The 22,990-nt window shown below is 43.6% G+C and overlaps 1 protein-coding gene across 1 annotated transcript in view; it reads right to left on the bottom strand.

The window, feature by feature from the left end:
* The window catches only part of Ninl (ninein like), a 160,898-nt gene that overhangs the window by 17,936 nt on the left and 119,972 nt on the right, over nucleotides 1-22,990 (bottom strand). The window contains exons 14-19 of the mRNA XM_026393038.2: nucleotides 20,510-20,642; nucleotides 19,801-19,907; nucleotides 18,525-18,832; nucleotides 15,177-16,340; nucleotides 1,858-1,962; nucleotides 295-364 (exon numbers count right to left, since the gene is read on the bottom strand). Of these exons, the coding sequence (XP_026248823.2) occupies nucleotides 295-364; nucleotides 1,858-1,962; nucleotides 15,177-16,340; nucleotides 18,525-18,832; nucleotides 19,801-19,907; nucleotides 20,510-20,642 (1,887 nt within the window). The remainder of the gene's footprint in view (nucleotides 1-294; nucleotides 365-1,857; nucleotides 1,963-15,176; nucleotides 16,341-18,524; nucleotides 18,833-19,800; nucleotides 19,908-20,509; nucleotides 20,643-22,990) is intronic.

Below are 22,990 nucleotides of genomic sequence, written 5' to 3'. Positions count from 1 at the left end.
CCACCTGCAATCTTGAAAATGTCAAGGTCTTAACAATCAAGGACAGACTAATATAAGGAGACTAATGCCACACATAACTGCCAACATTCCAGACACCTGCTAAACCAAAATGGGGTGAGTGGGTTCCTATGCATGCCAGTACCTGATTTTGAGGGGGAAGTAGGGACTGGCAACTCTCTCTCTCTCACATCTTTTAGAAAAAAGCTCTCTACTTCCTTTTTGTAAGTGTGAGACTATTTCAGGATAATAACAACAACAACAAAAAAGGCTTCATGCCAGTCATCAATACTTGACCTGTATGTTGAGTTCTTCCATTTCAAGGCAGGTCTTTTCTTTGTCTCTCTTTAAATCTTCAATTTCCTTTCTGTTGAAAAAGCAAAATAAACAACATCATTTCTGACTAACCAGTGTCTTTTCCTTGGCTATCACCCACTATGACATTACAGCTTGAATTTGTAGTCACAGAACAGATTCTGTCTGACCTGGGTCTTCCACAGCCCCAGGACACCCACTGCCACGGTGTCTATGACAATACTACTGAGGCTGCTGGTGATGAGGAGGAGGGAGGAGCCAGTCCAATCCCACATCAGGGAAAATTTAGAAATGTGAAATTGCTCAGATATGTAGGCAGTTGCCGCTATTGTATGAATAAACAGCACCTGTAAAATTCCTTAGTCACACATACTAATATTTCTTTTTCTGCAAAACATGTAACTTATTCACACTCAGCAGCATGAAGACCCAAGCAGTCTTACTACTACTGAGGTTTGTTGCTAAAGGGTCCTGGCAAATCACAGAGAGAAAAAAAGAATTTTGTTTATATAAATTTTTATTTGTTATTTTTAGTTATATGTAACAGTAGAATCCATTTTTGATATAATTATATAAGCATGGAATATATATTATTCTAATTAAGATCCCAGGCATGTGAATGTACACAATATTGAGATTTACTGTGGTGTATTCTTATATGCACATAGGAAACTTATATTAGAATCATTCCACTGTCTTTCCTAATCCTGTCCCCACTCCCTTCCCTTCACTCCCTTTTGTCTAATCCACTGAATTTCTATTCCCCACCCCACCAAAAAAAGAATTTTAGACTGTGGAATTGCTATAACATAATAGTAATTACTCTAGCAACATCACAGTAATTTATCAAACCAGAACCACATTCTCAGCATTTTAGAGCTGAGCTCATCTTAAAATTCATAATTGGGAAAAAAATAAAAAAGGATAAACAAACTGTCCTTAGATGCAGTTACAGTAGTGACAGCAGAAAGCCACCCTCACCCCACAGACCCTCCTCTTCTCTGGTGCACACGTCCCTGCCCGGCCTGTCCCATCTCCAGCCTTGACTCACTGACATTGATATACCAGCAATGAACCTTGAGGAAATGCACAGCTGAAACCATTTATCAGAACATAACCAGATAGACTCTCCTTACCCAGGAAGGCCCTAGTAGCACTTCCCACCCCTCCAAAAACACTCACTGTCCCCCACGCCTAATTGTGACATGGAGCATTTCTGTATAGGTGAGAAGTATCTGTATGTCAATTTTGAGGGCTGTGTCCTGGAGCTGTGGATGTGGAGCCAACCATGCAGCAGCATGCATACACTTCTGAGACAAAGGAGCATATACAGTGGCTGCCAACCTGTGGTGGGAAGTCAGAATCCCCTATGCCTATCAGATCTGTTCAGAAGTCCACAGTTCATCCACGTAGGTCTTTCTGGAATGAGGGTTTATCTGCCAGCATCTCCCACTTTCTATATCAATCCCTCCTAAGCTCATTCTAGAGACAGATACAGAGGACTCTGTCTTGTCAGTGTGGGTGAACTACTGAGACACGCCTTACCTCTGTGCATCATTTGTGCTCTCTGCAGCTTCAAGTTCCTGCTGAATCCTCCCCAGATCATTTTTCAACAATATGTTTTCTTCAGAAAGCCTCTGAAACTCGACTCTGCATGAAAAATTGAAAAAAGCCTGGTGAGAAGGAGCTGGCAGCAACATGCAGTCACAAGAGCTGAAAATTGCAGTCTTCATTCCCTCCCTGGAGGTGGTGCAGGGTACTTTGCCTTTTCTCCTCTCCAGTGGTAACATGCTCTGACGTGCATCTCCTGCGAGCATCTCACAGGAACACCACTGTCTTAGCTTCTAAACTGCACCTTTATCAACAGCCCATGAACACAATCAGCACCATTATTTTGTTTACCTTTCGGGGCAGCTGGCATTTCACCACTTCCATCTGAATATGGATATGGGTACTGGCTTCTATTGCCAAGTGCTAGGGGTAAGTCCTCAGGGATGGCAAAGGATATTCATCCCTGGCCAGTGAACTGCAGCCAGAGCTAAGAAGCACAAGGAATCATACCAAACTACAAAGGCATACTTTCTCTCTTGTGAGAGTTCACCCATCCCACATCCTCATAGCAGCTCTGAAAGGAAATACTTAGGAAAATTCCATGTCAATTCACAGAGAAATACCTGACAGAAGGTGGCCCCTCATGTGGGAACCATCTTGGGACATCAACTAACACCACTGATTTAAGAAAGATGACAATTTACTGATACAGATCATTAAAGAGGCAGCTTAAACTTCATACTTGGTGCCTGGAGAATTTATTAATATACGGGAGTCTAGCTGACATTTACTTCCCCTGGTAGGTCTCTATCTGGATTTAGCCTCCCATTTTTTTCAAACTAAGAACACATCTCTGAGTTAATTTATCTTTGTTGCTTATAACATTAAGCCTATGAATCCCCTTAACATAATTTCCTGTATGTTATGATAGACTAAGAGAAGAATAAAGAAATAGAAGTCTCTGGAATTTAAAAAGTAACAGGAAGGGGAACTGAACTGATCAAATTATATTGTTATATTATGAGCCTCTACAAATATGCAACAATCAATCCACTATCATGTATAATTATAATGCACCAATATATTTTTTTAAAGTAGCAAAGGGTTTCATGCAAGTCATATGTCTATAAAAACTCACTGAATGAGTTTAAACAGATTAGAGTTAAAAAAGTAACTGACCTGGAATACAGAGATATTGAGTGTGTGGTGGGATAAGATAACCTGGGTGTGGTACAGAGAAAAGAGAAAGAAGATGGAAAATATAAGAGAAGTTGATAAATGGAGGAAAAAAGCAGAAAAAATCTAACATCATACATCTAATTAGCACCAGGAATGAAGTAGCAGTTTGTGTATAGTTTTTTTAACAGTACACTCAAAAGCTGTCCCTCAGTCCTTTGAACATATTCTTTCAGTATCAGATTCTATTGTTAACTTGTATCAGCTACTCTAATAGTTCCTTTGCATATGTAATCATTTATCTGCTGCTGCTATAACAAATGACCAAAAACCCAGAGGCTTAAAAAAACAGATTTGTCATCTTAAAGTTTTGGTAGTTAGAAGAATAAAATGAGTCTCATTGGGCTAAAAGCTAGCACTGAGCTTTTAGCCCTACATTCAAGCCCTTTTAATCTTTTATTTTGATATAGGGTCTCACTAAGTTGTCCAGGCTGGCCTTGAACTTGGGATCCTCCTGCCTTTGCCTCCTAAATCAGTGGGATTTCACGCATGCACCACCATGGCCATGGAGAGGTAGTATTTTAAGAGCAATGGCTGAGGAACTTTCATAAGACAATATCCCAAACATTCTAAATAATAATGTTTTCTAAATAGGATAAGCAAAAAGAAAACTCCAACTTTTTCCACAACTTAACAATTCCATTCCTAGGTACATAACGACATAAATTCTTCAAAAGACATGTACAAAACTTTCATCACAGTACTATATTGACAGCCCCGAACCAGAAACTATTGAAATATCCATCAACAGATGAAAAAAATAAACAAACTGTAGTATAATCACCTAACAGCATACTACATAGTAATGCCAATGAATGAATTATACCTATAAGCAAAAATAGGGGCAAAGAAAAATATGAGCCAAGAAAATCAGATGCAAGAGAGTATATACTACATGAAGAAAAAAGAGAAAAAAAATTAATCACTGTTGTTAGAATTTGGGCTAGCAGTTTACCCACTTATGGAGGTGGGCTTTGGTGTGTTCCGTTTCTTGCTCTGACTGCTAGTAACAGAGATATTGGGTGTGTGTGGGGATAAGATAACCTGGGTGTGTTCAATTTGTTGAAAATTCTCTGAACTGTACATATGTGCATTTTTCCTTATGTATATTACACTTTAACATAAAGTTAAAAAGAAAGAAATATATACCAAAGGTAAAATGCCAAAGATACAGAATATTTTAGAAGCAGCCAAAAGACAAAAGTCAAATCACCTGCTGTGGTAGGCAGAGTAATAGCCTCTAAAAGATGCCCACATCCTTGTTCCTGTCCTCACAACTTGTGGACATGTAACATCATATAGCAGAGGGGAATCAAGGCTGCTACCTAAATGACCTTACATAGGTCATCATGGATTATCTGGGTGGCCCCAATGTAATCACCAAGATCCTTAAAAGTAGAAGGCAAGGCAGAAGAGTCAGCATCAGGGTCATGTGATGTGGGAAGGGCTTGACCCACCATCCATGGCTTTAAAGATAGGAGGGGGCATGAATCTGAAAGTGAGCAGTCTCTAGAAGTTGGAAAAAGCACAAGGGATTCCCTGTAGAATTTCCAGAAAGGAATGCAGTCTTGCTAGCACCAGCACCTGGCTTTTAGCCCAATGAGACTTATTTTACTCTTCTAACCATCAAAACTTTTAGATGACAAATCAGTGTTGTTTTAAGTCCCTGGGTTTTTGGTCATTTGTTACAGCAGCAGCAGATAAATGATACATATTCAAAGGAACTATTAGAAGTAGCTGTCACAAGTTAACAGTAGAATCTAATACTGAAAGAATATGTTCAAAGGGCTGAAGGACAGCTTTTGACTGTTAATCTGGATTTGTATTTCTAGGAATACTATTTTTAGAAAATGAAGAAAGGTTTAAGACATTTTTTCAGGTAATCAGAAAATGAGGAAATCTACTCCAAATAATTTCCTTACTAACTTCCTTCTGAAGAAAGATCATGGTCCCATAGGGCAAGCATGTGATACAAGGAGTTAACAAACTTCCTAAGGTGCTATAGGCTGAGAAGCATGCAATGCTACCATATTGTAATTACACCTAAAATGTTTCAACCAAATCTGAGAAAAAGCAAGTATGTGAACTAATGGCCATCATGCCAAATGTCTTCATTCTTCAGAACTTTATGTCCAAATTCCTACAAACAATCTCCCAAAATAGACTCACAAAGACAGAAAACTTGAACAGATCTACAACTAGTATGGAGAGTGCATCAACAACTAAAAACATTGTAACAGAGTTCAAGAGTAGATGGCTTCACTGGTGAGTTCTATCAAACATTTAAAAAAATTAATACCAATTAATCTTAATCTCTTCCAAAAATTGAAAAGGAGGAAAGTGAAAGGAAATTAGAAATTGTTGAGTTTGGAAGTCTAAACTCATTCAATGAGGTCAGCATTATCCTGATACCAAAGCCAAAGACACAAGAAAACTACAGGCCAATAACCCTTAGGAAGAGTGATAGTAGAAACCTCCACAAAATACTAGCAAAAGTCAATGCTTAATGGGTACAGTTTCTGTTTGAGATAATGGAAGTTTTGAAAGTACATAGTGGTGAGTGTTGGACAACACTGTGAATGTTAAATACCAATGAATAGTATGCTTAAAAATGGTTAAAATGACCAATTTCATGCTGTGTATATTTTTAACATGATAAAAAAAATCAATGTCTGGGCTGGGAGGTCCTGGGTTCCATCTCCAGAATCAACACTCCCCCCACCCCGTGCAAACAAAAAGATTGTATCAAAGTTAAATTTCTCATGTATGGGGCCAGGCACAGTGGTTCACACCTGTAATTGCAGTGGCTTGGGAAAATGAGGCAGGAGGACTGTGAGTTCAAACCCAGCCTCAGCAAAAGTGAGGCACTAAGCAATTCAGTGAGACGCCGTCTCTAAATAAAATACAAAATAGGGCTGGGGCTATATAGCTCAGTGCCCCTGAGTTCAATCCATAGTATCCCCCCCCCCCCCCGCAAAAAAATTCCCATGTATGTACCATAACCACATGGTGGATATAATAATATTATGGAAGAGAGTATCTTTGTTCTTACAAAATAACATGCTGAATTATTTAGCAGTAAAGTATCATGATGTCTGTGTTTACATCAAATGATTCAGGACACCCCTCCGCCACAAAAAAAGTTGTGTGTGGAAAGAGAAAGAGACATAGTGAAGTTACAGGGGATTCACTCTGGCCCTGAGCATGTGCAGACCATTTCTGCTGTTCTCTATACTGCAGGCACAGATTCTCTCACAACCCAGATCTGATCAGGTACCTCTCTGGATTTTGCTTTCTCTTGTGATAAAGGGCCCAGGCTTCCCCACAGCCTTCAAAATCCATGTTTGACCCTTGACTAGAATGGGAACCTGCTGCTACAGTGGGCTCAGGGAAGGTAGCACATGTTTATCTACAAGGGGCAGCAAGGCCACTATGCTGGGAATTGTGATCAAGGGCTAACTTGGCTGGGATTGGGGCAAGACCTACCCTTTCAGAACAGGAGCCAGGTCTGGGGCCAATATTGGGTTAGGGATTCCTTGGGAGCTCAGGGGTACCTCTGAACTGCTGAACCCCATGGACTCCTTCAGGCTTCCCCATCTTGTGTGAGCTGGTCCCTCAGTTGCTCTGCACACAGGTGATCCTCCCTTGTAATCACCTTCTCCCGAAGACACCAGCCTCTTTCCCCCGCTCCTCCTTCTCAGAGCCCTTTCTTCCCTAGCCCTACTTCGTTTCTTGCAGGAGGCAGTATTAAAAGCTCCTTAAGTACCCACCTCCCACCTTCTCCCATGATGCTCAATGGCACTTCCTGGGCATCCAGTGATAGCCACTTGATCCATCTCTGACTTCCCTGCCCACCCATAACCTCTGTCAATTTGGCCTCCAAACTTCTGTCCACCAACTTTCTGTACCTCTGCAGCCATCATTCTGAACAGCTCTAACAATCACCTCCTCGCCACACTCCCCATGCACTCCTGCCTTCACTGTCCTGTAATCTGCTGTCCTCCTGACAACAGTGGGCCAGCTCAGGCCCCAGCACTTTGTTTTTGGAAAACACTCCTGTGAGAGCTGGCTAGTATCCACCAAAGCCTTTGCAGAACCCTTACTGCCCTGTCTCCTCATACACCAAGTCCCTCTGTGCCTAAGGCAGGCAGGGCAGCCTCAGGGTTGCTTTGACATGAGGCCTGAACCTACATGCACTCCTAGGGCTTCAATCCACAACAATTATTTATTTGTCTTCCCCTGGGCTTTTACTACATATATCCATGCCCTTGGAAAATGCAAACATTTGAGCAGCATGACCTTTAAGTTTTCTTCATCCTTAAAATGTGACATACTTCTTTATAACACTGGGACATGCAACAAGTGAAGGGCCCTGTAGGGTAAGAGCTCTAAACATTTGTTCTGCTTTACCTACAATCTCTTCCCAGCCTGGCATGCTGCAGAGACCCAGGTGACACTGTCCAGTGCCAGGATGGGACATGTGGGACAGCAGAGGGGACAAGGGCAGCCTTCCAGACTTCAGGTCCAGGAAGGTTACAGCTATCAGGCTTGGAGGCCAAGAGTAGATAAAACTTTGAGAATGGTCGCAGGGGACAACAGAGTAGGATTCATGAAGCTGAACTACGGTGTGCTATTGTCTATGATGCGTCCATACATGGAGGCTACATCTAGAGTGGTCACAGAGGAAAGGCATAACACTATGTTCACTATGACCCTCCTTGGACATGGTGCCACCTCTGCTTCATCAATGGGGCTATCCAGAAATCAGGGCAGTGAGAACAAGGCTACATCCCTAAGAGGCAAAGGTGTGCGACAAAACAAAACAAAACAAAACACCTGAATGGTGAGGAACAGCCCTTTGGGCCAGCAAAGGGCAAGGGTAGCCCTTGAGGATGCTGGGCTTCCAGCTGATGATCAAGTTTTCTTTCTTAAATTGGCTGGTATGCTGACATTTATTTCTTGGCACTGGGAATGGAACCCAGAACGTCACACATGCTAAGCCAGTATTCTATTACTGAACTACACCCCTACTCCCACATCTTTTTTCTCCTAAAGGAAGTAACCTTTCCATCGTCCTCCCAATGTACACATCGACTAGAATACAGATATCATCACTCCTATGTGACTATGCCCACTACTGGGACACACCATGTCTGCTTTGTCAGTGTTACTGACATGGACAAGAGCCATGGACAATAACCTCCTGAAGCCTGTTTCCACAGGACTGGACATCTTGTAGGTGTGCATATGGAGACTAACGGAACTAAATGACAGCAAGCATGGAGCATGTCATGGAACAGCATCATGTGCTTGCACAGGGATGTGCAAGTGTCCATAAACATCTTCTGGACAAGGAACCAGGTGAGGGGCCCTCAAAGCCATGCTCTGCAGCTCTGGAAAAGCCAGCAGTCACTGCCGTGTGCAGCCCAAGGACAGTGCCTAGTACACACAGGAGGGGCTGTAGTCCCTCACCCCCTGCCTCTCAAACTCAGCAAGCAGAGGCCTCACAGATGATCCAGGACCAACCACAGACCTTGTTCTGTTAGGCAGAGATAGAAATACCAGAGCCTGCTGAGCTGCTCAGGAAAGCACTGCCCTGCCTGTCCTCTGCACACCTGCTGAGCACCCAGTGACCAGAAATGCCTGGGGCAGGGCTCATGATGGCCACACAGGTGCAAGGTTACAGAGTTAGCCTATCTGTGAGCTCGCCAGTGGGGAAGGACTATGTAACAGTCACTAGTGAGAGGCAACTGGGTTTAGTTCTGCATTTTAAGAATAGGAAAAACGAGATCAATCAACATGGCGGCGGGCTCGGAGAGATCAAGTCTCTGACCTCTTCAGCTGCGCGGGCATAGGGAGTCGTAAACCGTCTAAATGTTGTTTGATCAGGATCACTAGGCAATGCTGAGCTGACGTGGATCTGGGGCGAACAGTCTGGGCCTCTCAGAACACACACCAAGCCCGGATCAGCTGAATTCAAGCTCCTGTTCGCCTGCTTCTCGCAGACAAACAGCTGTGACTCAGCACTAAACGATCCCGCTGAAACAACTGGTCGGGCCCTTCTGATCCTACGGAGGTTAATGCCAACTGAGCCTTCATAGGTAGCGGCCACAGGATTGAAACGGGGCTTGGGAGAGACAGTCAGGACCCACCCGTTGCATTGGTCACCCGGCAAAGGGAAACGAACTGTGGCCATTTGCATGGGATTCCACCATGGCAGAGAACTGACGTCATCAGATTGCGGCGGAGGAGATAACTTCATTGAAACCTGCGGCTACAGGTGTGTAATCCCCTAGCCTTCCCTCTCCACACAGCGGGGAAACCTTAAGGGCCCCTCCCAGCTTTCTCGTGAGCATGATAGCCAGACGGAGGGAATCAGGAGTGGCGCGGGACCCGCGGCGCGGAACCCGCGGCGCGGAACTCCCGGCTACCGCTCCCACCAGTGCTGACAACTGAGGTCTCTTGCACCAGCTACCGGGGGGCGTGGCTACCGGAGGGCAAGCAAAATTCGCTGAGGATTCTCAGCCCCAAGCTCCACAAACTTAGGGTCTGAGGGAATGGCAAACAGGGAGAGTGTGCCCAGGCGTTCATGAAATCAGGGCTCCCGGGAGCAGCAGACCTGGTGTGTAGACAGTATTGTGGTGAGCGTCACCGGTGAGCGTCACCGGTGAGCGGGGCCTGGCTTGAGAAAAAGTGGGGAAATGACTAGACACAAGAGAAGGCCATAGGCACTCAGGATTGGAGACCCGCCCAGTCTGGGAGGAGGAGCTGCTGCACAGTGATTGGTTCCCGCATATTGACAGGAGAAACTTGGCCCGGTGGGCACAGCTCCACATACTGGAAGAGAAGTTAATCAAACTCTAAGACTGCAATTATTAATTTTTTTTAATTTGGGTTCTTTTTTTTCATTTTCATTTTTTTTGTTGTTTTTTAAATTTTTTAAAAATTATTTTCTATTTTTAAATTTTAATTTTTTTTATTATTATTTTTTTTCTTTTTTTCTTTTCTATTTTTTCTTTTGTCTTTTCATTTCTTTTCAATTTTCTTATTCCCCCGTCCTTGAATTCTACCTGCCTACTCTCATTCTCTTTAGTGACTTCTTCCCTTCCCTTTTAATGCCTTTCCTCCCAAGCATCAAATAAATTTATAGGAGTAAACAGTAACTCAGCAGTCAAACAGAACAAGAAGTCACATGAGTAGCATGAAAAAGCAAGGAAGAAAAGGAGTACAAACAATGAAGGCCAACCTAAATATTCAGGAGGACCTAGAGTCATCAGAAAAATGGTCATATAAAGAACTCAAGGAACACCTTAGACAGATGGAATGGAACCTTAAAGAGGATATGAGACAGCAAATTCAAACAGTGAAAGAACACATTGAGAATGAATTACATAAACAGATAAAAGAAGAAGCTAAGCATCTTTATCAGGAGATAGAGATTATAAAAAAAATCAAACAATAATTCTAGAAATGAAGGAAACTATAAACCAAATTAAAAACTCAATTGAGAGTATCACTAACAGAGTGGATCAAGTAGAAGCCAGAACGTCAGATAATGAAGATATACAAATTGTAGATGCATACAGGACACCAAGCATACAAAATCACAGTAGACCAACGCCAAGACACATTGTTATGAAGATATTCAATATACAGAACAAAGAGAAAATATTAAAAGCTACAAGAGAAAGGAGGCAGATTACATTCAGGGGTAAACCAATAAGGTTAACAACGGATTTTTCATCACAGACGCTGAAAGCGAGAAGATCCTGGAACAACGTATTTCAAACACTGAAAAACAATGGATGCCAACCAAGAATTCTGTATCCAGCAAAATTAAGCTTCAGGTATGACAACGAAATAAAAATCTTTCATGATAAACAAAAGTTAAAAGAATTTGCAGCCAGAAAACCAGCATTGCAAAGCATCTTGAGCAAAACACTACATCAGGAAGAAATGAAAAACAATAACCAAAACCATCAGTGGGAAGTGCCTCGTTAAAGACAGAGGGCAGGGGGGAAACTAATCCTGGAGAAACAAACTAAATTAAAAAAAAAAGATAAGTAATCAAACATGGCTGGAAGTACAAACCATATATCAATAGTAACTCTAAACGTTAATGGCTTAAACTCTCCAATAAAGCGACATAGGCTGGTAACATGGATTAAAAAAATAAATCCAACAATATGCTGCCTCCAGGAGACACATGTCATTGGAAAAGACATACACAGGCTGAAGGTAAAAGGTTGGGAAAAAATATACCACACACACGGTCCTCGTAAGCAAATAGGGGTGGCCATCATCATATCGAATAAAATTGACTTCAAGACTAAGTTAATCAAAAGGGATAAGGAAGGACACAACATACTGTTAAAAGGAACCATTCACAAACAAGACATAACAATTATCAATATTTATGCACCAAATAATGGTGCTGTGACGTTCATAAAACAAATTCTCCTCAAGTTCAAGAATCAAATAGACCACAACACAATAATTATGGGTGACTTCAACACACCTCTCTCACCATTGCACAGATCCTCCAAACAAAAGTTGAATAAAGAAACTATAGAACTCAATATCACAATCAATAACCTAGACTTAACTGACATATATAGACTATATCAACCATCATCAAGTGGATATACTTTTTTCAAAGTAGCACATGGATCCTTCTCAAAAATAGACCATATATTATGCCATAGGGCAACCCTCAGTAAATATAAAGGGGTGGAGATAATACCATGCATTTTATATGATCATAATGGAATGAAACTGGAAATCAATGATAAAAGAAGGAAGGAAAAATCCTACATCACATGGAAAATGAACAATATGTTACTGAATGATCAATGGGTTACAGAAGACATCAAGGAGGAAATCAAAAAATTCTTAGAGATAAATGAAAATACAGACACAACATATCGGAATCTATGGAATACAATGAAAGCAGTTTTAAGAGGGAAATTCATCGCCTGGAGGTCATTCCTCAAAAAAAGAAAAAAACAACAAATAAATGAGCTCACACTTCATCTCAAAGCCCTAGAAAAGGAAGAGCAAAACAGCAGCAAATGTATCAGAAGGCAAGAAATAATTAAAATCAGAGTGGAAATCAATGAAATTGAAACAAAAGAAACTATTGAAAAAATTAACAAAACTAAAAGTTGGTTCTTCGAAAAAATAAATAAGATCGACAGACCCTTAGCCATGCTAACGAAGAGAAGAGAGAGAACTCAAATTACTAACATATGGGATGAAAAAGGCAATATCAAAAGACTACCAACCAAGAAAAGCCCAGGACCCGATGGGTATACAGCGGAGTTTTACAAAACCTTTAAAGAAGAATTAATACCAATACTTTTCAAGTTATTTCAGGAAATAGAAAAAGAGGCAGCTCTTCCAAATTCATTCTATGAGGCCAACATCACCCTGATTCCGAAACCAGACAAAGACACCTCAAAGAAAGAAAACTACAGACCAATATCTCTAATGAACCTAGATGCAAAAATCCTCAATAAAATTCTGGCAAATCGGATACAAAAACACATCAAAAAAAATGTGCACCATGATCAAGTAGGATTCATCCCTGGGATGCAAGGCTGGTTCAATATACGGAAATCAATAAATGTTATTCACCACATCAATAGATTTAAAGATAAGAACCATATGATCATCTCGATAGACGCAGAAAAAGCATTCGACAAAGTACAGCATCCCTTTATGTTCAAACCATTAGAAAAACTAGGGATAACAGGAACTTACTTCGACATTGTAGAAGCTATCTATGCTAAGCCTCAGGCTAGCATCATTCTGAATGGAGAAAAATTGAAGGCATTCCCTCTAAAATCTGGAACAAGACCGGGATGCCCTCTCTCACCACTTCTGTTCAACATAGTTCTCGAAACACTGGCCAGAGCAATTAGACAGACGAAAGAAATTAAAGGCATAAAAATAGGAAAAGAAGAACTTAAATTATCACTATTTGTGGACGACATGATTCTATACCTAGAAGACCCAAAAGGTTCTCAAAAAACTACTAGAACTAATAAATGAATTCAGCAAAGTGGCAGGATATAAAATCAACATGCATAAATCAAAGGCATTTCTGTATATCAGTGATAAAACTTCTGAAACGGAAATGAGGAAAAACACTCCATTTACAATATCCTCAAAAAAAAATAAAATACTTGGGAATCAACCTAACAAAAGAGGTGAAAGATTTATACAATGAAAACTACAGAACCCTAAAAAGAGAAGTAGAAGAAGATCTTAGAATATAGAAAAATATACCCTGTTCATGGATAGGCAGAACTAACATCATCAAAATGGCGATATTACCAAAAGTTCTCTATAGGTTTAATGCAATGCCAATCAAAATCCCAACGGCATTTCTTGTAGAAATAGATAAAGCAATCATGAAATTCATATGGAAAAATAAAAGACCCAGAATAGCAAAAGCAATTCTAAGCAGGAAGTGTGAATCAGGCGGTATAGCGATACCAGATTTCAAACTATATTACAGAGCAATAGTAAGAAAAACAGCATGGTACTGGTACCAAAACAGGCGGGTGGACCAATGGTACAGAACAGAGGACACAGAGACTAATCCACAAAACTACAACTATCTTATATTTGATAAAGGGGCTAAAAGCATGCAATGGAGGAAGGATAGCATCTTCAACAAATGGTGTTGGGAAAACTGGAAATCCATATGCAACAAAATGAATCTGAATCCCCTTCTGTCACCATGCACAAAAGTTAACTCAAAATGGATCAAGGAGCTTGATATCAAATCAGAGACTCTGCGTCTGATAGAAGAAAAAGTTGGCTCCGATCTACATATTGTGGGGTCGGGCTCCAAATTCCTTAATAGGACACCCATAACACAAGAGTTAATAACAAGAATCAACAAATGGGACTTACTCAAACTAAAAAGTTTTTTTTTCAGTAAGAGAAACAATAAGAGAGGTAAATATGGAGCCTACATCCTGGGAACAAATTTTTACTCCTCACACCTCAGATAGAGCCCTAATATCCAGAGTATACAAAGAACTCAAAAAATCAGACAATAAGATAACAAATAATCCAAGCAACAAATGGGCCAAGGACCTGAAGAGACACTTCTCAGAGGAGGACATGCAATCAATCAATAAGTACATGAAAAAATGCTCACCATCTCTAGCAGTCAGAGAAATGCAAATCAAAACCACCCTAAGATACCATCTCATTCCAGTAAGATTGGCAGCCATTCTAAAGTCAAAAAACAAGTGCTGGCGAGGATGTGGGGAAAAGGGTACACTTGTACATTGCTGGTGGGACTGCAAATTGGTGTGGCCAATTTGGAAAGCAGTATGGAGATTCCTGGGAAAGCTGGGAATGGAACCACCATTTGACCCAGCTATTGCCCTTCTCGGAATATTCCCTGAAGACCTTAAAAGAGCTCACTACAGGGATACTGCCACATCGATGTTCATAGCAGCACAATTCACAATAGCTAGACTGTGAAACCAACCCAGATGCCCTTCAATAGATGAATGGATAAAAAAAATGTGGCAATTATACACCATGGAGTATTACGCAGCACTAAAAAATGATAAAATCATGGAATTTGCAGGGAAATGGATGGCACTAGAGCAGATTATGCTATGTGAAGCTAGCCAACCCCTAAAAAACAAATGCCAAATGTCTTCTTTGATATAATGAGAGCAACTAAGAATAGAACAGGGAGGAAGATCAGGAGAAAAAGAGACATGAGGTGGGAGGGAAAAGGAGACAAAAGGGAAATTGCATGGAAATGGAGGGAGACCCTCATTGTTATACAAAATTACATATAAGAGGTTGTGAGCGGCATGGGAAAATAAACAAGGAGAGAAACGAATTACAGTAGATGGGGTAGAGAGAGAAGATGGGAGGGGAGGGGAGGGGGGATAGTAGAGGATAGGAAAGGTAGCAGAATACAACAGTTACTAATATGGCATTATGTAAAAATGTGGATGTGTAACCGATGTGATTCTGCAATCTTTGTAATGTTTTGAACAACCAATTAAAAAAAAAAAAAAGAATAGGAAAAACGAAACCTGTCATTCTCTCTTGAGTCTGCTTCTTTCTCGAGAGCCCGGACAACATCTTCCAGCTGGAGAAGTTTGTTTCTCATATCACTCTTCTCTTTCTCCAATGCCATTTCGGCCTCTGTCTCCTCCAGGGCAGTAAGACACTCTAGCCCAGGCTGCTGTGGGTCTGGGAGCTTGGAGTGTAACCAGGAGGACCCCCAACAGGCAGCCTCCTGGCTGTGCTCAAGCCAGGTCTCCCGGGCATTGTCACCACCCCTGGACATCCCCTCAAAGACCTGGCCATGACCACTCTCAGGGGCTGGGTCCCCGCTCAGGCTGTTGGCTTGCTCCTCCAAAGTGGCTGGGCTGTGCCATGGCTCCAGTGTCTGGGGCTGAGCCAACCAGGCCATCCCCTCTGTGGCCAATACGGGAAGCTCCTGGGCATCAGCCTGGCCCAGACTCATTGGGGCCCTGGCAGAAGGCACTGGCTCCTCTGCAATGGCTCCCTTGTTCCCTTCGCATGGCTGCATGTATGACCTCTTCTCCAAGGGAACAGAAGCTACCTCCCCAGCACTGAGTGGACCCTGACAGTTCTCTCCTAGGCTGAAGCTTTTCAAGGACTCTCTGGATACCAGAACAGGGGTTGGGTTCTGTGTGGTGTCCACACAGCGAGGCTGGCTGGGTAAATCCCTGCCTTCAGTTCGCCTCTGGCCAGGCGTGTCCTCGGCCAGTTCCCTCATCTCTCCATCAGTATTCAGATCCAACTGAGCCAGTGGTTGCTCCCCACCTAGGCACAGGGATGTGAGGCCCGTCACAGTGGTTCCATCGTTCAAGAGGGCCCTCAGTGCCTCTGCCTCCTGCGCAAGCCCTTCCACTTGCTTCCTGTAGGTGTGCTCCAATTCCTCCTTCTCCAGAGCCATCGATCTACAAATCTGTGCCTGTTCCTCACTCATCACTGCCTGCAGTCTCATCTGCTGCTTCTGACAGCGTGTGAGGATCTCCTTCTCTCTCTCTTCCTGCTGCTCTTTCTCCAGGTCCAGTTGTGCCACCAGCTCCCTCAGTCGCCACAGGTGCGTCTGCAGCAGCCGGTCCTTCTCGCTCTGATGCTGCAGGGACAGCCTTTCACAGCGGGCAACATGTTGGGCTTCCAGCCACGACAGTTTCTGGGTCAGCACATCTTCTGCCTCTTTCCTACAGAAATATATAATGAGTCACAAAAACATGGGCTCTGCCACAGTGAACCCCAGATCCTTATTCTCAGGGAAGAAAAGGCCACTAGGACTCCTGTTCTAACTGCCTAACTCTTCTCTCCTGACTGATTCTCCGTATCCTTCTTTATGTCCCTGTGCCCAGGGCTTCCACACCTGGGGGTTAGGTCTACACATAGAAGCCAGCAATGGAAGTCACCCACCACATGTGATGGTTTAAACGAAAGGGAATTACTACGATGTAGAAGTAAAATTCCGTCCTGTAGTCACACTGGCCACATTGCCAGTGCTCAAAGGTCAAGTGTGGCCAGATGATGTGTGCCTCATCGCAGTGAGTGCTCTCAGACAGGGCTGGTCTGGAGTGTTAGTAAAATGGCTGACACTCATCTGTCTTTAAAACTTCCCTTGAAAATCCCTTAAGCGGCTGGCCTGGGGCCTGTGGCACCTGAGACTATGGTGTGGGATGAGGGCTGGACAGGAACACCAAGCCTGTCAAGGCACACTGTCCACTTTGGCCAAGACAGGGAGGTAGAAAATGACATGGGGCTGCCTATGGCTCTACCTTATACAGAGGCGTGACGAGGAGCCCAGCTGAGTAGCAGGATAAGCTCCCCAGGAGTGAGGAGCCAGAGAACTCCAAGGCCCAAGACGGCTTGGGCAGGTGGGCAGGGGCATCCTGGATGCTGAGGAGGAGGGTGGCTTCCTTATACCTGTCCCTCAGCCACCTTGTGGGGGGGGTCCAAAGGCGGGTCTAAAAGGGTTGAGTCCGTTATCTCACATTCTTGGGTTTAAGATAGTTTTTTGTGTACTTATTTTACTTAGGCTGAGGCTTTATAAATTAAGGGATATGTGTGTGAATAAAGTTATCTAATGAGGTCAAAGAAAAAAAAGATAATTTAGAGTTCTGGGAAAACACATGACTTAAAAATTACTTCTTGCCAGGCCTGGTGGCGCACAGCTGTAATCCCAGTGGCTTGGGAGGTTGAGGCAGGAGGATCTCGAGTTCAAAGCCAGCCTCAGCAATGGCAAGGCGCTCAGCAACTCAATGAGACCCTGTCTCTAAATAAAATACAAAAAAGAGCTGGGGATGTGGCTCGGTGATTGAGTGCCCCTGAGTTCAATCCAGTACCCACTCCTACAAAAAAAAAAAAAAATTACTTCTTTATCCTCCAGGATAATATTAGTCAGTTTTTTGTGAGTCCCCAGTGGCCTAGGTGGGTACACGGGCATCATCTTGGAGGGGAGGGAAGAGGGAATGCTGATTCTTCTTTATCACATCTCACATCCTGAGGTAACCCTGGCTTCTTTCTACTAAGACAAGTGCCTGCCTTATCTATGTCAGGAATGATTTCCCTGCAAAGGTCACTTGACTTCCTGCTGTCAGTGTGGTGACAGGGCCATGTTTCTTAAGTATCAACAGGTGAACATCACTAGCCTCAGCACAACCCTCACCTGAGTCGTTTTGTAAAGTCCTGGCCAATGGGGGAGGTCCTGGTCTTGCTGGGGTGACGTAAAATGGCCAGGTGATAGGAGGGGTCATCTTCGTGTGGGAGATAATGCTCTCCATGGGTCTGTATCCCAGTAACCAGCATCGTGTCTTCAATAAACAAGTACTAACTCTACCAAGACAGGCTCATGTGACAGGGAGGGAACGTGGCATTTCTCAGGTAACTCCCACCATGAACACCCAAAATACCACACTCAGATTTTCCAAATAGCCCTTTTCCCTTCTGGGTACAAATATTTCAGCCTTTTTGAAGATTCTGACCTGTCCAAATTAACTATCTTTTCCATTTTGGGGAGGCTTTTTGACTTTTTTTTTTTTCTTCCTTATTCCACCATGTCCTGGAAAACCAGAATGCTATACTAAATGATGGAGAAAATTCTGCCTTTGCCTACTAGGCAAGTCTGAGGCCGAAGAGAAAGAACAGAGTTAAAATTCTATACAAAAAACTACTCCATGTCCCAAATTCTGTTAAAAGGGTATTTTGCCTTAAAGTAAAAATCTTTAATACAACAACCAATTTTTTTCAGTCCTCATTCATTTACTCAGAGCAAACTCATCCTGCTAGAAGACACTGCAATCCTAAAGAGCTTACCTAAATCTAATTTCAAACTTTGATTGTTAGCAAGAAACCCTAGTCATGAGCTCCAAACTCAAACAGACCTTATCTGCTGTAGTTGGTTCTGGTGCCTCAGCTGCAGCTCCTCCTTCAGTTGCTGGGCCAGGCCACACAGCACCTGCGCACAGCACTGTTCCATCCCAGTCTGCCCAGGCTCAGGGCCATGAGTTGCATCCTGCAGCTGCTCCCGCAGGCCCAGGATGACCTCCTGAGACTTGGTATACAATGCTTCCAGGTCTGCTTTCTGGCTTTCCAATGTGCAAACCTCAAGCTGGTGAGCCTGCTCCATCTCCTTTCTCTCCTTCTGAAAGTTTCTCTGCATGACCTCAATTTCCGTCTCGTAGTAATTTACCTAAAGAGGGAACCATGAGACACACAAGTCAGAAAGTCCTAAATATGACCTAACTGGTAAGAACAGAAATATGAAGCTACCAGGCACAATGGCCTAGACCTAACTAGGCCCCAGGGTCTGTGGAAGGAGGTAACAATGTAAATGATGGTAACACTCCCTGAGGACCCATATTGGCCATAGGCAATATGTCATCCGCCATGACTTCACAGTGACCCCCCCCCCGAAGCAGGTCCAGTAGGTGGGGTCAGAAGGCATCAAGGCCAACCTGGGCATCTGGCCAGGTGACATGAAGAGGGCAGAGGGCATGAGAGCTACTGAGAGATCTAAAGAGCCTTCACAAGACAAGCAGGGTGGCTCTTAACACCTTGGAATACCTGACAGAAGGGATACTATCCAGATATAGGTGGCCAAAGCCATGCTAGAAGCTTCCAATTAATTCATTCAGGGAGATCAAGGACACAACTGCTAATCAGACAAATGAATTGGATTCATGACAGCAAGTCCTGGAAATTGTCCTTAAAATCCACTACTACCTAATAACAGAGCAGGGGACAAGTTCATCCAAGAGGACACACTCAGCCTGAGAAATCCTGCCCATGGAGTCCCCATAGAGGGCAAATTCCAGGTCCTTTAGGCTTAGAACAAAGCTTGTCCCTGTGATTCCCAATAGCAGACAAGTTGGAAAAGCTGTCCATCACACAGCTATCTTTAGCACATCCTCGTGTGACACTCAGAGCAAAACAAATCCCTTCCTTCCCTGTCATTCATCATTATTATTACATCCTACTTCCCCCCACAGAGGGCCTGGGGGGTAACATCAGTTTTATTTACTCTTTCCTACAATCTTTCCTCTCTGAGCTGGCCCATTACAAGGCAGATGCAGGTGCCAGGGCAGCCGTGTGTGGTAACATTGGTTCAGTGAAGCAATTGCTGCCAGCGTGTAGCCCATGGTGCCCTTGTCCCCTGACCTTGGTCTCCAGCTGGATCTTGAGATCTTGGTAACGTTCCTTCACCTGCTCCATCATTATCTCCGTTTCTATACTCACTGGAGTGGAGTCACCCACAGACAAAATGCCTGTGAATGAGAGGACATTCTGTTATGTTATGCACCTCAGGGTCCCTTCTAAACCTTCCAATCTGACATGTGGATAACACCAGTCATCCTGTCTTCATCTCCTCACCCTGAAGACAGCACCCCTTCCTTGTGCCCCATCTGTGAGGAATGAGGTGCTAGCAAAAAGGGTTACACCATATTATAAAAGCTAGTGTTCCATAGAAATCAGCAGCCGGTCTTAACCAGAACAGATTATTCAAGAGAACTGGGAGGCTCCTTACAAGCTCCATCAAGGCCCCAATTCCCTCACCTGAGAGCATGGGCGCCTGAAGGTAGACTCTGCATACAGGTAGGACTTCCCCTCAGTGGGGACTGTCCCATGCCCACCCCACAGCTACCCTAAGTTGCCTTCCATATTCCAGGCTCTTCTACAAGGTTGCCTATGATGCTTCACTGGGCAGATGTATTTCCCTTGAGTTCACAAGATCATCATAACCTTCGCCATTTATAACAAATGGCAAAACTCTCCACACTCCTTCACCACCTCTGGTCTCAAGGGTCATGTAAACATCCAGCCTCGAGCTGCTTCCATGGAGCCCCACCAGCCAGGGCCAGGCTCGTACCTGCTGGGCCACGTCCAGAGACCCTCTGTCCATGGGTGCCCAGGTCCTCTGAGGGGCTCTGCCAACTCTCAGGCAGTTGTGCCCGCAGGCCTTCCAGCTCAGCTTGTAGCTCATCATTGCAATCTTGCAGATCCTGTGGGGTAGAGCCAGATACCATCTCCAGCTGCTGCAGCCACTGAGCCCAGTAAGGATGAGCCCAGGACCAGCCCCATTTTTAGGGAGTATCCAATATGGGCTAAGCACACAGTGAGGCCAGCAGGAAATGATTCTGGACTCCTAACATGTTAGTTAGGCTTAGCAAAAACCAGTTAATCTCACACCCAAATGAGTTTTGATCATCAGAAGTACAAGAAAGGCTCAAAGAAAAAAGTGAGTAGATAATAAGGCAACTGTGGAAAATACAGAGAATTTCCAACATCTGAAACTACAGGTGCTTTGTTTAAAAATCACACATGAGAAACCATAGTGTCCTGGACTATGTGTTGGGATTCTTTCCTCAGCTGCTGAGCAATATGCAAAGGGTTCTGAAGATGCAGTTATTAAATACCAAAGAGGATGCCACTTGCCTTAGATCAAATGCCACAAAGCAGAAAGGATGATTAGCAAGCAGACAAGGAGTAGGTGGAGGCCACATGGGTACAGGAAGTGAAATGAGGGAGAGACACACCCTTCAGACAGAGGAGGAAGCTTCAAAGGAAGGGTCTGCATTGGGGCTGGCATGTTTGGGGTCTGCACTTTAATGATGCATGTCTGGATAAACGGGTAGAGGCACTTGCTTGTTAAAAGGGATAGGAGAAAGAGTTTACAGCTCATTTTCCTAGATGGTTCCAAATCCTGTAGACTCTCCAGAAACACAGCAACAGTCATTCCTGATTGTGGGTCTCTCTCCCCTACCCTGGGTCCCAGGCAGAGCTGTGACTCTGTGACTGATCTGACCTTCTCATGGCAGAAGTGAGGTCATATGCCTTTTAAGGACAAGTTGCCACATAGTGTCTCTTGGGACACTCCCTCAGGGGGAAGCTGGCTACCATGCTGTGAGGAAGCCCACATTTGAACATAAGGAGAGGAATGGAGGCCCACCTGGCACACCCACAAGATACCAGCTGCCTGAGTTTTGAATTTCTAATTCTTTACAACCTCTTCAGAGAGCTCTCATTAAATAACCTAATCTTCCTGAAACCATTGCCGGAGGCCAGTGGAGGCCAGTGTCTTGCCTGCCAACTGTATCATCAAGTCTCCCCTTAGAGCAAGTGCCTTTCTGTGGTAGCTGCAGGCCACCACAGAGGAGGGCCAGGCACTGGGCATCTTGGAGAAGAATTCATGGAGGGTCATTTGCACCTCACTCCAAATCCCCTGTGCAAAAATGCACTTTTCTCCTGAGAATGGAGAAGCTCTGTCCTGGGGAAAGAATAGGCTAGGAACAGAACAGGCACTCGGTTGCTAACTGGCCCTGCCCTTCAACACAGCAGCTTCATTATTCATCAGTCCTGAGCTGTCCAAATCAGAGTTGCTTGCCACATAGGCTAACGAGCTCCTGAAATATAAACATGACTTCAAAGACTTAAAAAAAAGTTGGGGGTGTTGTACCATATCTCAACAATTGTTTATGTATTAAAATAACATTTTTGACATATTGGATTAAACAAAATATATTATTAAAATTAACAGCACCTATCTCTATATTTTTTAAGGTACCTACTTGAAAACTTAAAACTACATGTGTGACTGGTATTGTATTTTTACTAGCCAGTGCTGATCTAGAAGGCAGCATCAACAGAATCATTTCCACCCAAAGTCAGGCCCTGCTGACTTTGTGGTTCTTTCTGCCACCCAAAATGGGTATTTTGAGAGCATAGAAATATTCCATAAATTCAGTAGTGCCAGAAAACAGAGGTTCTCTCAGATGATGGGGGGCACAGGTCAGGCCAGGAATGGTTTGTCATGACTGTTGAAGGTGGCATGTGTTCTGGGCACCAGGGGTCTCCACAGGGGGAGGGAGCTGGGCATGAGTAGGAAGCCAGTACTCTGTTGTCACAGACACTACATGTTTATTTGGGGTGGTTTAAGGACACTAAAGGCAACTTTGGGGCACGACTGCACCAGCCAGGGAGACAGACTTTCATGACAAGCCTAGCAGTCATTTCCTGTAGCCCTGGTAATCTGCAGACTCTGGAACTTTGGAACTTTCCTTCTGGTTAGTGGGGAGAAGGCAAGCTCATAAATGAAATCAGAAATGAGATGGGGTTCAACATCAATACCAAGAAGCAACTTTCAAAAGTGTGGAGAGGAAACCAGGGCTGGCAGGCTGCCTGTGGGGAACCAGTCAAGCTGATTAAGCATAAATGTAGGGGTCTAAAAGCCCTGTGTATGTCCAGAAAATGGGAAAAACTGGGTATCTGTTAGGGGCTGATGTAGAAAAGTTCAAAAAGAAAATCAAATTTAGGGTTTCTGATCAAAGATATGCTACTCTGAGTAGCAATA

Source organism: Urocitellus parryii, chromosome 6 (assembly GCF_045843805.1).
Source record: "Urocitellus parryii isolate mUroPar1 chromosome 6, mUroPar1.hap1, whole genome shotgun sequence".
Taxonomy (NCBI): Eukaryota; Metazoa; Chordata; class Mammalia; order Rodentia; family Sciuridae; genus Urocitellus; species Urocitellus parryii.
The sequence above is the reverse complement of the archived record's forward strand: the minus strand, read 5'-3'. Positions and strand labels throughout refer to the sequence as shown.